Source organism: Gorilla gorilla, chromosome X, assembly GCF_029281585.2.
Source record: "Gorilla gorilla gorilla isolate KB3781 chromosome X, NHGRI_mGorGor1-v2.1_pri, whole genome shotgun sequence".
Lineage (NCBI taxonomy): Eukaryota > Metazoa > Chordata > Mammalia > Primates > Hominidae > Gorilla > Gorilla gorilla.
The window spans coordinates 24,229,350-24,243,787 of NC_073247.2; the positions used below are offsets into that span (position 1 = coordinate 24,229,350).

The 14,438-nt window shown below is 38.2% G+C and overlaps 2 protein-coding genes across 15 annotated transcripts in view; one reads left to right on the top strand and one right to left on the bottom strand.

The window, feature by feature from the left end:
* The window catches only part of OFD1 (OFD1 centriole and centriolar satellite protein), a 34,612-nt gene extending 26,640 nt beyond the window's left edge, over positions 1 to 7,972 (top strand). For 4 of the 5 annotated variants that reach the window (XM_004063815.4, XM_019019447.4, XM_063703288.1 and 1 more), the window contains 6 exons: positions 1,090 to 1,190; positions 2,487 to 2,597; positions 5,870 to 6,027; positions 6,798 to 6,965; positions 7,462 to 7,529; positions 7,815 to 7,972. In XM_004063815.4, the coding sequence (XP_004063863.2) occupies positions 1,090 to 1,190; positions 2,487 to 2,597; positions 5,870 to 6,027; positions 6,798 to 6,965; positions 7,462 to 7,529; positions 7,815 to 7,857 (649 nt within the window). In that variant the 3' untranslated portion in view covers positions 7,858 to 7,972. The remainder of the gene's footprint in view (positions 1 to 1,089; positions 1,191 to 2,486; positions 2,598 to 5,869; positions 6,028 to 6,797; positions 6,966 to 7,461; positions 7,530 to 7,814) is intronic. The other variant, XM_019019446.4, reaches the window with a different exon arrangement.
* Positions 7,973 to 9,729: 1,757 nt separating this feature from the next.
* Positions 9,730 to 14,438, bottom strand: part of GPM6B (glycoprotein M6B) — a 166,793-nt gene continuing 162,084 nt past the window's right edge. For 5 of the 10 annotated variants that reach the window (XM_019019370.3, XM_055376011.2, XM_055376008.2 and 2 more), the window contains one exon: positions 9,730 to 11,791. In XM_019019370.3, coding sequence (XP_018874915.1) covers positions 11,642 to 11,791 — 150 coding nt within the window. In that variant the 3' untranslated portion in view covers positions 9,730 to 11,641. Of the gene's footprint in view, positions 13,364 to 14,438 lie in introns of all 10 variants that reach the window. The other 5 variants (XM_004063816.5, XM_055376013.2, XM_055376012.2 and 2 more) reach the window with 1 other exon arrangement.

A 14,438-nucleotide genomic window follows, 5' to 3' on the forward strand; every position in this document is an offset into this window, starting at 1 on the left:
AATAATGTTACTTGCTCTGTCAGCCTTCACTTGTTTTACTGGGAATTTTTTTTTTGAGATAATTATTATAGATCATGTGGCAGTATAGAATTTGCAATCAGATTGCAAAATGATATGTCATCTTTGAGAATCATCTAAATTACCTGGAGGGAAAAAGATTGCTTTTAGCAAATAAGTGGATAATGCTTATTTGCTAAACTTGATATATGGACCATGCAATCTGGTATTAATAAGCATCTTCCTAGTTCTGTGAATAGATTTGGTTTATTAAGATAAAAAACAAATGTACAAAATCTGAAAGCAAACAAATGGAGGTTATTTCTAAAGTTGGAACAATTTTACACATCATTAAAAAGTCATTTTTAAAATATTTTGGCATTGAAATATAAACAGATAAGGTTCTGACCTGCATATCATTGAAATAAATTCAAACGTGGTAGCGGGCTCTGGTGTATGATTGTTGAAACAGGAAGGAGTGGATGTTTTTAGAAACTAGGCCACTGGGTCAGCCAGGCTATGATTTGAGTCATGAGCAGACTCCTACCCATACCTGGGCCCCACAGCAGAGAGAACTGACTCCTTAGCTCCAGGCTCGATCCCGGGCATCTGCATGTTAATGTAGTTCTCTGCCACATGGGCCTGTCATAGTCCTAAAGCTTTTTTTTTTTTTTTTGTGATAAGCCAAAAGGAAGGATAAGACACACACATATGCTGAGTTAGGGCGCTTTGCTCACTCAAGGTTGTGGTATTGCATCTTCAGCTGGTTCATGCTGATAGTGTGCAGAATTTTTTTTCAGAAATGTTTTATGGTTATTTCCTAGGAATAGCATTCAGAGTACAACATTATTCTTTATTAACAACTGTAGTACCTACTTCACAGCATGAAATAGTTACAAGGAGTAACTGATTAAACAGGTATTAATTGCTGAGAACAGTGCCTAGTGGTGGTGGTGAGGTGGAGCTATTTACAAGACAAAGAGAAAGGGAATTTTGTAGAGCCTTTTCTTGAGTCACAAAAGGCTTTTTGTCACCTTGTACTCTTTGGTTTTCCATTATTGAAACTTCACGAGTTTTATCCTTCCAATCTAGTCTTTATCGAAGACAAACTGAACTTCAAGACAAAAGTGAATTTTCAGATGTGGACAAGCTAGCTTTTAAGGATAATGAGGAGTTTGAATCATCTTTTGAATGTAAGTTCAAATATAAATACCAGTTTTTATATGTTGAAAATCTAGAAAGCTTAATTTTGGTGAAACGTATCCATTGGTTTAAAAAGAAAAGCAGTTACAAATTGGGTCATTATTATTTTGTGATACAACCACAAGTACAGATGTATCACCTCATTTTTCTACCATGATGATTTTCATGTGTGTGTTTACTTTTTAAAAATTTCAGTATGACTAATAATTTCAGAGTTTGAGCTAAGCTTATAAATGAACTGTTAACTTACCAGATTTTAAATAAGTGATTTTTATTTTTTCCTTTGATGGAATACAAGAATGTTTATTTTTATTTTTTTGAGATGGAGTCTCTCTCTATTGCCCAGGCTGGAGTACAGTAGTCCGATCTTGGCTGACTGCAATCTCCCTCCTCCTCCCAGGTCCAAGCGATTCATCTGCCTCAGCCTCCCGAGTAGCTGGGACTGACCACAGGCGCATGCCATCACACCCAGCTAGTTTTTTTGTATTTTTAGTAGAGATGGGGTTTTACCATATTGGCCAGGCTGGTCTTGAGCTCCTGACCTCAAGTGATCCGCCTGCATCGGCCTCCCAAAGTGGTGGGATAACAGGCATGAGCCACTGCGCCCGGCCTAAGGATGTTATTTTTTAAATATACTGATTCAGTTGATTGCCTCAGATTTAGAAAACTTCATTTTTAGTAGAAGAATAGAGATAAAAGAATATTAAGAGTCCAGAAACTGGTGTCCTGGCTATGGCCCTGCCTTAGACTGTCTTACTTTGTAGCCACTTTGTAAGTGTAAAATAAGCATGTAGAGCCTATCATCTCTAAGGTTCTTTCCAGCTTGAGAAATCTTTATATTTGCATATAAGCTATTGGTTAGCCTTGTAAACTTCATCTTCAAATCTGAAAGTGTTACTATTTTGAACAGTTAAATGAGAGGGCTTGGTAAATTTTGTGAATATTTGTTAAAGTCTTTGTGTTAAATCATTGATATTTTAATAGAATTCAAATGATGATCAGCAAGCCAATTGAATTCTTCACTGTCACTGGGTTGATTTTCCTGTTGGGTAACGAATCTAATTTTGTAAACAAAGTTAATTCTTTCAACTACGAGAACACTCTGACAAGCAAATACGTTGCCAAGTGGTTATGTTGGGAACTTCATAGAATCCTGTTAGGAAAGGGCGCACCCAGTTACTTTGGCTTCAGTTCCCGTGCTCCAGTCAGTTGCCCCCATACTGCACTGCCCTTCTTTGTCTTGGTGTTATTATTAAGGACTCATGGGACAATTGTGCCTCATGCAGCTGCAGGGAACGTGCCAAGGCAGTTGGAAATGGGCGGGCTTTCTCCTGCCGGGGATATGTCTCATGTGGACGCTGCTGCAGCTGCTGTGCCCCTCTCATATCAGCACCCAAGTAAGTTCTTTTTTTGAACTAACAGTCAGCAGGGTCGCATACTAAATACCAGTCTGTGTGCTCTGTGAATTATTTCATGTATCACTGAAGTCATCTTGTAGGTGTAAATTAGTCAAAATCTTGGGTTGGGGGTTATAGGTGTCATTATATTGTTAATGACATTTCTGAAGTAATTCCCATGTGAACATGTAAAGACAGTGCTGAGAAAGGACACGTTGGAAGGAAAGGCTTCTCATTTAGGCTTCCCAGGCCAGTTGCTTAAAAAGTGTTTTCATTTACTCTTCAGTGCCTGGCATAGTAGTTGGACTTTTCCCCAAGACTCTTCTGCAAAAACTGTTCCTTGGGAACCTTAAAATTTGGGAAATCACGGTGAAAAATTGAAATAATAATTAACTCCCAGCATATATCTTTAATATGATTGTAACATTTAAATATTATTTATTTTTCTATCTACTTGTTTCCTTTGTGTCTTAAGAAATTAGGACAGAAAAACTTCATATTTCAATCTTTGGAAAAGCTGTGACACCGAGTTAGCTTAGCACTGGAGGAAAAGTGGCCATCAGACTTCTCTTCTCTGGCCCACTTCCTCTTTTTCCTCTTCTCCTCCAGATTACCCACTTCCCTCCCTGCGGGTGGAGGGAGACGGGAAGAGAGCCGTGGGAGCTTTGTGCTTTGTTCCAGGGTTCAGCCAACAGCCAGGTCCTTGTCTTCTTGGACCAAGTGTTTAATCCTCAAATCTGAAAGGAATTTTCTCAAGTAAAGCCACCTCTTAGTCCCTCCCAAACATTGGAAAAACACCATACCCAAAACCCCTGTTAGCAGTTTCTTGGTTTTAGTCATGGTACCCAGGAACATATAAAATAACTGAAAGAGGCAAGAGATTTTGAGAGGGTTGATGTTGCTGATTCCAGAGTAAATCTGCTTTGGAAAGCATTCAGTGAGACATGATCTAGAGCCTTGTCTCTGCTGGGCACTTTGCTCAGCGCTGAGCATAAAGCTCAAGCCCTCGCCTTCCTGGATTTCTAGCAGGGGAGGCAGATGGTCAGCAGGCCATCACCCAGGACCGCAGCAGGGAGGGGCTGCAGCAGCTGAGTAGGGGCTGTGGCCACAAGAGGGAGTGTCTACAGGCACTCATTTGGCACAGACCTGAGCGAGGGAATACAAATAACGTGATAGGATAAGGGAAATCAACTGAGTAACTAGGTGTTCTGCCGCTGAGATGGAACATAGATTATAATATTTGCTTTAAAAATTATTAAGCAGCATGGCGAGTGACATTTTGGTTATTGAGAAATTGTTATATTTGTCATTTCATCTCTTCATCTGGGCACAAAGGGAATTCAAAAAGGGTGAAATTTGGTGTCTCGGAGGTGCCCCGTGGACATGCTTCCTTCCTTTCCCCTTGTGTCCAAGAGATTTCTGTATACCACCCTGCAGCTACAAAATATACACCAGAGCAGAGAAGCAGCTCACGTTTCCTCTTTATTTTGTAATTGGTGCTTAAACAACATTCCTATTTTGAGATTACTATTCCATATAAGAAAGCGATCTTGTTTAGGAGTAACTATTTTTTCTTCTTCTAGCAAGGAGGAAGTTGCATTTCTGCCTGTGGAAATGATCAGCTGTCTCCTCTGGTATTTTAATTTCATGAGAAGGATTCAGAAGAGATGGGAGAGAGAGAGAAGAAACTGTGTTGCTTCTCTCCTATTAGTAAAACTCAGTTCCTGCTGATCACTTTAGAACAAGGCACAGCAAAAAGGTTCAAAGTCCTCTGCTGAACCTATGAATTTTTCTACTTCCTAGCATTGCTTGGGTTGAAAAAAAAAATGTAGGTTATGGGTCAGAGCCAGAAGAGAAAGGTCAGCATAATTGTCTCTGGGATTGGGGTCTAATTAAAACTTTTGAGATATAGGGACCTGTGCCAAGATGCAGAGGGAACAGACAAGTAATTAAAGTATGGGCCTTGCCTGGAAGGAATAGAAGTGGAAGAAACAAGTACATGTAGTTTTTGACAGATCAGGTACAAGATATCCTGCAAGTAAGATGCTGGAGTGGTTAGTTGTCACTTCAGGAATAAGGAGGAGGTGGCATTTCAGTTGGGTCTTGAATAGCATTTCAGACTTTGTGAGAGCAAGGGAGTGCTACAGGCTGAGGAGACAGTGAAGGTGAATGTCAAGCAAGGAAGATAGAGCCACGGCCAGGCCCCAGTGAGTGGGTTGGTACAGATGAAATATTTCTAGTACAAAGTTGGTGGTGATGTAGGAAATCAATCTGGGAAGAAAAGGGCAGGTTGTCAGAGCCCAGACTACCATGGCGTAGGACTCTTATCAGAGCGGAGATGCTGCACAGCAGATCCACATCTTCCCCTCAGGAAATGCCTGGTGCAGATGACCACAGGTTGTTGGAAGGCAGAGACTGGCTTCAGGAAGAGCCTTGACTGGGCTGTTTCAGTAGTCCAGGGAGTTGGTGAGAAGGGCCCCTGTTGCAGCCACAGGACAGGGAGTGTGAACCTGCAAACGCTGGTGGCTGAGTGGATAGAGGGTAGAAAGAGCATGATCGAAGGACCGGGATGATCATGCCCGGGACGAAGCTAGTGCTGTGGGGTTTCCACATGCGGATGGCAAGGAACTATCAGAAATGTGGACGCGAGGCTAGGGAGAGAGACCAGGAGTAGAGGAAAAGATAGGGAAAGGATCCATATACAAGTGATCGCTAAAACCCCAGGAAGGGCTGCCGTCAGTTTGGAGGAAGTGGGGAATGAACAGTGAGATGGCTGGAATGGCGGGGGGAGGGCAGTGGTGTGATTTCTGTTCTGTTTTGTTGGGGTAGGACAGACTTGAGCATCTTTATGGGAGTAAGACTTCTAAAACTACTGTGTACAGAAATAGGGATTAATGGCTCAGTCTGGGTCCTAAAGATAGGGGAGGGATTATAATCAAAGGCAGAGGCAGAAATGCAGGGTTTGCCTTGGAAAGGAGGGAGGAGATCTGTGAAGAGGATGAGAACATGTGACATGGAAGGAGGACAGTTGGAGTTGGTTATGGTGAGGGTGACGTATTTGTCTCAGTCAAGTGAAGTAGGGTACAGTTCAAGGAGTGGGGTCGGGAGCTTGAAGTCAGTGAAAATGAAACAGTGACTTGAAGCAGGTCACAGAGTCAACTAAAAGCCAAGCAGAGTCTCCGTGGGTCTTGGCAAGGGCTCCTGCAGACTGGTCCTGCATTCATTTGAATAATCTGATACTGGAAGCTACTCTTTATTTTCTGTCCTATTAGGTGTAGATCAGAAACAAATTGAAGAACAAAAGGAAGAAGAAAAAATACGGGAACAGCAAGTGAAAGAACGAAGGCAGAGAGAAGAAAGAAGGCAGAGTAACCTACAAGAAGTTTCAGAAAGGGAACGAAGAGAACTAGAAAAACTGTATCAGGAAAGGGTAATAAGTATGACTTGATTCTCTGAACTGGTTGCTCCATTGTACACCTTTCGTAAGTACATTGAGCTCAGGGAGGGGAGTCAATTGGTGTACAAAGTCAGAGGTGCGGCAGGTGCCTTAAAAGGCATCCCTGTCCTCTCCTTGTCTTAAAAGCAGTGGGAAAGGCTGCACAGAATGTGAAGCTTAGGAGTTTTGTAGTAAAGGATAGTTTTTGAAGGTAATTTTTGTACATTCTCATCTGATCCTTAAAACAAGCCTGTAAAAAAGGTAGACTGTGCTTTGCTGCAGAACTTTGCTTTGAAAACAGGGTTTAAAGAAGAGACTGTCAGTGCCAGCTAGCTGGGACTAGAACCCAAGGGAGGAGATGGCTGCCAGTTCACAGTTGCTTCCAGGGGCACACACTCCCTCCCTCCTTCCTCTATTTCTCTTCTTGCCTTCTGTGTCCCAATTCTAGTCCTAGCAGATGGATTACTCTGTCCACTTAACATACCTGCTAAGTCTTGCTTGAATTACTCTAACATATGAATGTTCCTTGGACTCCTGGTTAATTCAAGTCCAAAGCACAGGACACTTGCCGATTAATACCTTCCTTCATTGAGATGACATATTTGTCTTCCTTTGATGATAGCAATGACTTCAATTTTAAAAATTAGTCCTCTGGCATACAGGCTGTACTTGAAGGATCGGGATTAATATTAGTGCATTTTTAAAACACTTAAAAGTTTTACAAATGTATTTGTGTATTTTCTGTTTTGGTGCCTGTTTTATAGATGATTGAAGAATCACTGAAGATTAAAATAAAAAAGGAATTAGAAATGGAAAATGAATTAGAAATGAGTAATCAAGAAATAAAAGACAAATCTGCTCACAGTGAAAATCCTTTAGAGAAATACATGAAAATCATCCAGCAGGAGCAAGACCAGGAGTCGGCAGATAAGGTGCCAGTGCCATGGGCAGGGCAGTCTGTGGGTGGGGGACATCCAGGGCTTCCGTGGCTTAACTTCTTGGGACGGGAATCCGTCTTCTCCATTGAAGACAAAAAGGTGAAAAGTATAGAAAATCCAAAGTTCAAATGGAACCTTGAGTCTTTTAAATATACTATTCTTTTGACAAAAATTCATAGCTTTTTTTGCTTAAGGTAAAAGATTTAAGAGATTTTAATTTGTAAAAGTTGGGGTGGCTCATTAAGAACAAGAAAGAAAAGATCAAATGCATTAATACTGACATTAATATTTTATGTAAGTCTGAAGTATTATGGGTGTTAAATGCATACCCTATAGTTTATTTTGATGTGCTTGCTAAATTTCATGTTTAAAAGTCACCTCTTTTTTAGACTTTTAAATTACATATATATTTCAAAAATGGTTCTTAAAGTATTTCATAAAATTAATGCATATCTAATTTCAAAATTTTCCACCCTCTCCATGTAATCAGAGCTCAAAAAAGATGGTCCAAGAAGGCTCCCTAGTGGACACGCTGCAATCTAGTGACAAAGTCGAAAGGTACCTGTTTTCCCTACACACTTTCATATACAAACTGTTAATTGCTCATTTTGTCAGCCAAGAGAAACGGTTAGATGTTTGAGATTGCCTGTAAGAAGTTATTGAATCAGTCAAAATTAGTGACTATAAAAACAATTGAGTTTTTTTTTGACTTGTGAAATTGATCCTGATATAAATTGTAAACTAGGGCAGAAACCCCCCAGGGAAGGAATTGAGAACATTATGAAGATAGCAAAAACTTGACACAAATTTTTACATTTTAATTTTTATCTTTCCCTAATTTAGTTTAACAGGCTTTTCTCATGAAGAACTAGACGACTCTTGGTAACCATGTTTGCTGCCCAGCTTCTAACTTACATACCGTGAGAAGTTACATAACATTTACTCCTTTGTAAATATTTCCCTAGCATCAGACAAAACTCAATAAAAATGTGTGTAATCCAGTGTGGGTTTTTTTTTTTTTCATAATTAATTTTGATACCATAGTGTGTGAACCAAGAATAATCTAGTTACGTGAAACCTCTTCTCCAGTCATAGTATTTCTCATTCATTATAATAAAAGTAACTGGCTTTTAACCTCCTTATTTTTGTCTTAAATTTATAAATGAGTATAACCTATCTTATTGCTCAACTGCAGGCCTACATTTTGGAAGTTTAAGCTGTGTTCTTTTCTCTCCAAAGTTGGGCTGCCACCTATAAAACAGGAGGTCATTTTTCCTAGCACACTCCTGTTTTGTCCCTGAACATAAAAACAGATTTTTCTAGGCATTAGAAATAGTAAGAAAGATACTGCCTCTGGTCTTTACTTCTGATGTCTGTGGTTTGAATGTATGTGTCCCTCCAAAATTCATATGTTGGAATTTAAACCCCCCAGTGTGATAGAATTAAGAGGTGGCACCTTTCGCAGGTGACTAAGAGTGGGATTAGTGACCTTATAAAAGGGCTCAATGGAACTAGCTAGGCCCTTTTGCCCTTCCACCATCTGAAGACACTGCATTGATCCCCTCTGGAGAACACAGCAACAAGGCACCATCTTGGAAGCAGAGACCAGGCCTTCACCAGACATCGAACCTGCCAGTGCCTTCCTTGATCTTCGACTTCCCAGCCTCTAAAACTGTAAGAAATACATTTCTTGTCTTTGTAAGTTACCCAGTCTAAGGTATTTTGCTATAGCAGCAGGAACAGACTGAGATAGCATCTTTATTATGGAACCTTTGGTCCTCATACTTAATGAATGGGCTTCAAGTATTTCGTTTGTTTTTAAATGAATGGGCTCCTTCCCTATAATTGACTTCATTTTCATCTCTTAAAAAATCAAGTTTTACAAGGCAGAACTGGAAAAAAATCTCTACTGAACCCTCTAAAGGGTCCTAGGTTTTGTGGCAGGATCACTATGGATAATTAAGAGGCTGCTTGTGATTTTATCTAACCATTATTTACAGTTTTCCTCTGGTGACTCATGTGACTTAAATAATTGCACAAAATGCTACTTAAACAGAAGATACTAAGTAGTGTGACAAATAGCACACTAATTGAGCCTCCTCATTGTTCTGCCATGCATGAAGGAAGGGTGATGATCCAGAGTCAGCAACTCATTTAGGAATGGCCATGTGTCAATAGTGACAAAGGCTGGGCCTCACTAAGAAAGGTCAGACGCAGAGAATCCAAATGCATAAGCATGTTGAGAGAGAAGAGTTTAAACAGATTATAAAATAAAATCCTAAAGTAACATATTTAGCTCGGCTACTCTAGAGAGTCAACTGTTAGAACTAGGTTTTTTTCTATTCCAGAGTAAATCTTTCAATAGACTTTTGTACCTTTGGTTTGAAAAATAACTACACACATGCCCTTATTTTGTTTCTGCTTTGCCCAAGTTTAAGCTTTGTTGATCCTATAGGTAGATGGCATTTATTTGTTGAAAAACTAGTCAGAAAAATTCTTACTTTATACAGAGAACTACAGACTTTATACAGAGAACTACAGACGTGCTAGTGGCACTTTTATGCCCAATACAGCCCAGTGGATTATTTAATATTTTCTTTAATTGCTGAAGAGATTTTTGCCAGAAATAAAACAATTAGCACTCACAGATTTGATTTCCATACCAATGTGAAATCTTGACTCTGCACATTATTCAAAAGTGAAACCATACTGAGAACAAAGAAAGATAGGATTTATGTATGGTAAAAAGGCAAGTGAATGAAGCTATAATTTTATTTCATTACTCTTAGTACATCCACAACTATTTCCACCTAAATAGATCTTTAAAATAAGCATACACAAGTATTGACTATTATCTACAAATATTTATTGTAACACTTGAATAGAACTACAGGAAGCCCTTGGCACTGATAGAAAATATTGATTCACTGTTAGGTTACAAAAATTTATACATAGCAAAATTTAATGCTCTTTACATAAAAAATATTAGACTACTTAAACAAAACTTTCAAAAATTCCTGGTAATAGCTACCAGAATTAGAAAAGTAAAATTAGGCTTTAGACACTGCCTCTTCTAGAACACTGGACTCTGACAGCACCTCCACTGCTGGAAAGAATAGTTAAATCTGTCATGCAACAGGAAAACAAAACACTAAGCTATTTTGGAACAACTGTTCTACACAGAAGAGAGCTTCTCTTAATTAAAAAAAAAAAAAAATCCCAAATAGGCATTTTTAGGCATTAACCAAAAAGAATCCAAATGAAATATTATACTTGATGTTGTTCAATTTTAATAGCATCTTGATAAAGGTATGCTTCCTTTCATTTGAATACATTTCTGCACATGTATATGTTATAAAATCCAGGAAACAGCCAAACCACAAGTTAACTCTTAACAATGAATATACATAGTTAACCCTATAGTAAGCAGCCCCTTTGAAAAGCACTGATGCACCCAACAGTTATATGGATCATTTCATAAAGAACAACACAAAGTTTACCATCACTAATACCCAGTACCTACAGTCACTTAATGTTCTGGAACACAATAATGTAAAAGGCAAGTTTCTTTTGAAAATGGCTTAAACTCAAGCAGTTTTCTTGCTGAACATCAAACTTTATTATTCCAAGAAACTAAGATTTAGATAAGAAAAAAAATGAAATACCAACCCTAATTTAAATTACTTAAGTATTCAAGTCTATAAAAGTAGGAGGTTAGAGGTCTGTGGTCAATTTGCAATTAGGTTTTAGATAGTTGGTATGAAACTGTAAACTTAGTATCCAGACCACTGAAAAATGGTTTAGAATGGTGGTCATTTTAATAAGGTAACACTTCTTAATTAAGAAAAACATTTATGGAACAAAATTCTGTGAAAGATATTTGGGTCTCTAGTTATGATATAAATTCTTAGAAATTTAAAGCAAATACTCATTAAGGCAAAGCTGACATTTCTCAAGAATAATGAAAATTGGATCAGTATTTTGTTAAAATGAAATCTGTTATAAAATTGCTTCTGGAAAGCTTGTCAATGAGTCCAGCATCCAGATTCTTTAATAGTAGGGTCAGCAGAATTGTAGCTAATTTTAGCATTATTGAAAACTATATTTCTGATTGGCTCAGGAAATTAATGGGTCCTGGACTTGGGAGGGAAAAGCTAATTTGAGAAGTCAATCATAAGAATCACATTATCTTTGATCCAAAGTTTAATAAATGTCAGCTGTCAGAAATGGAACTTTACATCAATTCCATTTTATTTCCTATGTAGATAACACTTGAGGACAGATGGCATATATGTGAATTTACGGTCTTATCCCTCGATGCTGGCATGTCACAGGTCCCTATTAAGGAGTGTGACATATTCCATTGAGTGTCTTGGTAGAATTGCCCTAGCAATAAATGTGAACATGCCACAAATTCCCAAAGTATGAACGATCATTTTGTCAAAGTGTTGCCTTTTAAAATGGCTAACATGAAACCTCCAATATTTGTTCTAAAGAAAAAGATTTACCCACTGGAAGGTCTTCCTAGAGATACATCCCAGCAGCTTGAGACAGACAGTGAAGTGTTTGTACATCTACATTAGTTTGGTGGGATACACTGTACTGCAGAGCAGCTGTCTGATGATTTGTCAGAGCTGTAAATACGTCGGCCGAAACACTCTGGCAAACATTTATGTGTAAGAATTGAGTTGTTCTTTTGACCGAGACTGGATATCTTGCAGTTCCTGTTCTTCCTTTGCTTTGATATCCTGGTAAGCCTGCATTTTGCTCGCATCCTTTAAGTAAGCCCAGTTAGAAGACAGTATCATGAGGAAGTGGATCTGGAAGAGAAGGGTGAGCATGATGGCTAGTGAGCATGTGAGAAGGCAAAGCGAGGCACTAGTTAGATTAGACGGACTTGACTTTAAAGGGGCGAAGGTTATTCTGTATTAATACTCGCTCTACTAGCAGAGCTGTCAGATCCTGAAAGCATGCTCTACTAGTTGGCTTCGCATTAAAAGGCTGAAGAAAAGTTAGTACACAAACATAGTGAACTGGAAAAAAATGGCCAAAGGTATTGTTAAGAAAAAGCAAAAATGAAATACAAGAGGGTGCTTTTTTTTTTTTATATACCATTTTGAGAGTAATTTTAAAGACTAATGCGAAAGTTCGGGAGCACATTGTATATTTGAAATAAGTGTAGTGTGTGCAAAGACATTTTCTACCTGTGAATAAAAATCAATTCCCCCAAAGGCCTAAAAGCATGAACAATGTTTATTTTGAGTAAATAATTAAACTACATATTTAACATGGAAAAAATTAAATGAATGTCAAAACCAAAATTAAGAACTATAAGCAAAGCATGCAGGCTCTGTTAACAAAATTTAGTTGTGAAACTACACTTTTCATTTTGTAAATGCCATTGTTTCATTTCATAAAATGTAAAAATCCTCAGTATCATTCTTTACACTTGATGCGGCAAACACTTCTTTCCTATTTTCCTCGTATTTCCTGCAAAATAAATCTACATCTCAAGTTCCTTATAGTTCATACTTCCTTCTCAACATATTTGAGACCTTCAGGTCCAGGCCTATTTTCTCTTCCCGTTAAAATCTTGCATGCAGCTTGAGAACTAGCTATGAGGAAGAGGAAACAGTTATTACTTACCAAAACACACAATTTAAGGTTACCAATTTTGTGGGCTCTAACGGAATGACTGTGTTGTACAAAAAAAAAACTACCCACATATAAATCTTTTTTTTTTTTCCTCAGAGAACTGGGTGACCTTTTTCTTCAAATTTTCATCTCGCTTATTTGAGGGTCATTTGGTAGTGAACCATGTGATCATAAAAAAATTGTTTTAAATTTAGAACATATTTGCAAAGTATTTTCCAGAAGGTGTGACAAAACAAAATCCAGATTAAAACGGTTCTCTTCCATTTCATCTTCAGCACTTGTTTTCATTTTCATCATTGAAACTGGTTATCAGGCAATCAAAAATAACAGAAAATGTAAGTATTCCAAAGTGTTAATAATTCATTTAAAGATACTGCTCTCTAATGTTTAAGTATGAGAACATTATTTTAAAAAGGATGCTCACCACTGTCAGTAAATAACTGAATCCTTTTCAAAATGTGGAAATAGCCAGATCTCATTATTGTGTAATTCATGTACAGTAAGTCATCGTATTAATCTACCATGCAAGGTGAGTTTACTAAAGCTATTTACAAATTACTGTAACAAAACTGCAGAAACCTAGACTCTGCTTTAGTCTGGAGTGTCAGTGATATTTCATGCTACAGAGCATAGCTCTCTAAAACTCCTTATGCAATTTAGAATTTAGTGCAGCAATCTTCCCGACTCTTAAACTTCAAAACCGCATAGTTATATGTAGTAGCCATCATGTAGATCAGCTGGTGGAAGAGAACAAAACAGGACAGTAAGATACAGGCAGTGAGGGCCGATGCCATGACACTTCTAAACTTGGGTGGGGACGGGTGCCTGCTCATAGTCTAAGGTGTTTTTTTCCCACTTAAAAATCACAACAGACAATTTTCCTATCTAGCACACACAAACTTTTTCTCCTCACACATGTACAATGTAAGTCATTGGTTCTGCCCTCAGTTTATTAAAAGGACTTGGATGTGTTTCAAGAATAACAAGACAGAGAGCTGGGTCAACAGCATGAGAAGGATGAAGCTAAATGCCTTAATCCTGTCATCTTTCCAAAACCACCTGCTCAGCAGCAGGCAGTTATCTTTCCTACCTGTTGCTCAACCAAAAGAACAGGTCACCCCATGATTTTAAAGGTGGTTTTTTTCATAGATTCTAAGGGGATTTAATGGTCAGAAAAACTGGGAATGAATAATTTACAAGCAGCTGAGATTTTTCCCTTGCTCTACCTATCTTAGTTGGTTTTCCTCAAATCACAAACCAAGCCCTCCAAAATTACATGTATACAAACATACATACATAAGAGCGTGTATTTATACAGTTGATTTTCATTACTTGTAGATTCCATATTTGTGACTGCCTAGTTGCTAAGATTCATTTGTAATCCTTAATACTTGAGGCACTTCTTTCGCAGTTATTAGCAGACATGTGCAGAGCGGTGAAAGTTGAGTTGCCCGGTATGCACATTCCCAGCTGAGGCTGAACAAGGCAATACTCTGCCTTCTTGTTTCAGCTCTCAGACTGTAAATAAGTATACTCAAAGTATATTTAGTGCCACGTTTTTCACATTTTTGTGCATTCTGTGGGTGATTTTGCTGCTTAAAATGGCTCCCAAGCATAGTGCTGCAGTGCTGTCTGGAGTCCCTAAGTGCAAGAAGGTTGCAAACTGCCTGACCAGAGAAAATGTTCATTAGAGAAGCTTCATTCAGGCATAGGGATAGAGCTTATTGGCCATGAATTCAATATTAAGGAATCAACAATATATATTAAATACAGTGTATTTACACAGAAACACACGAAACAAACTTATGTGTT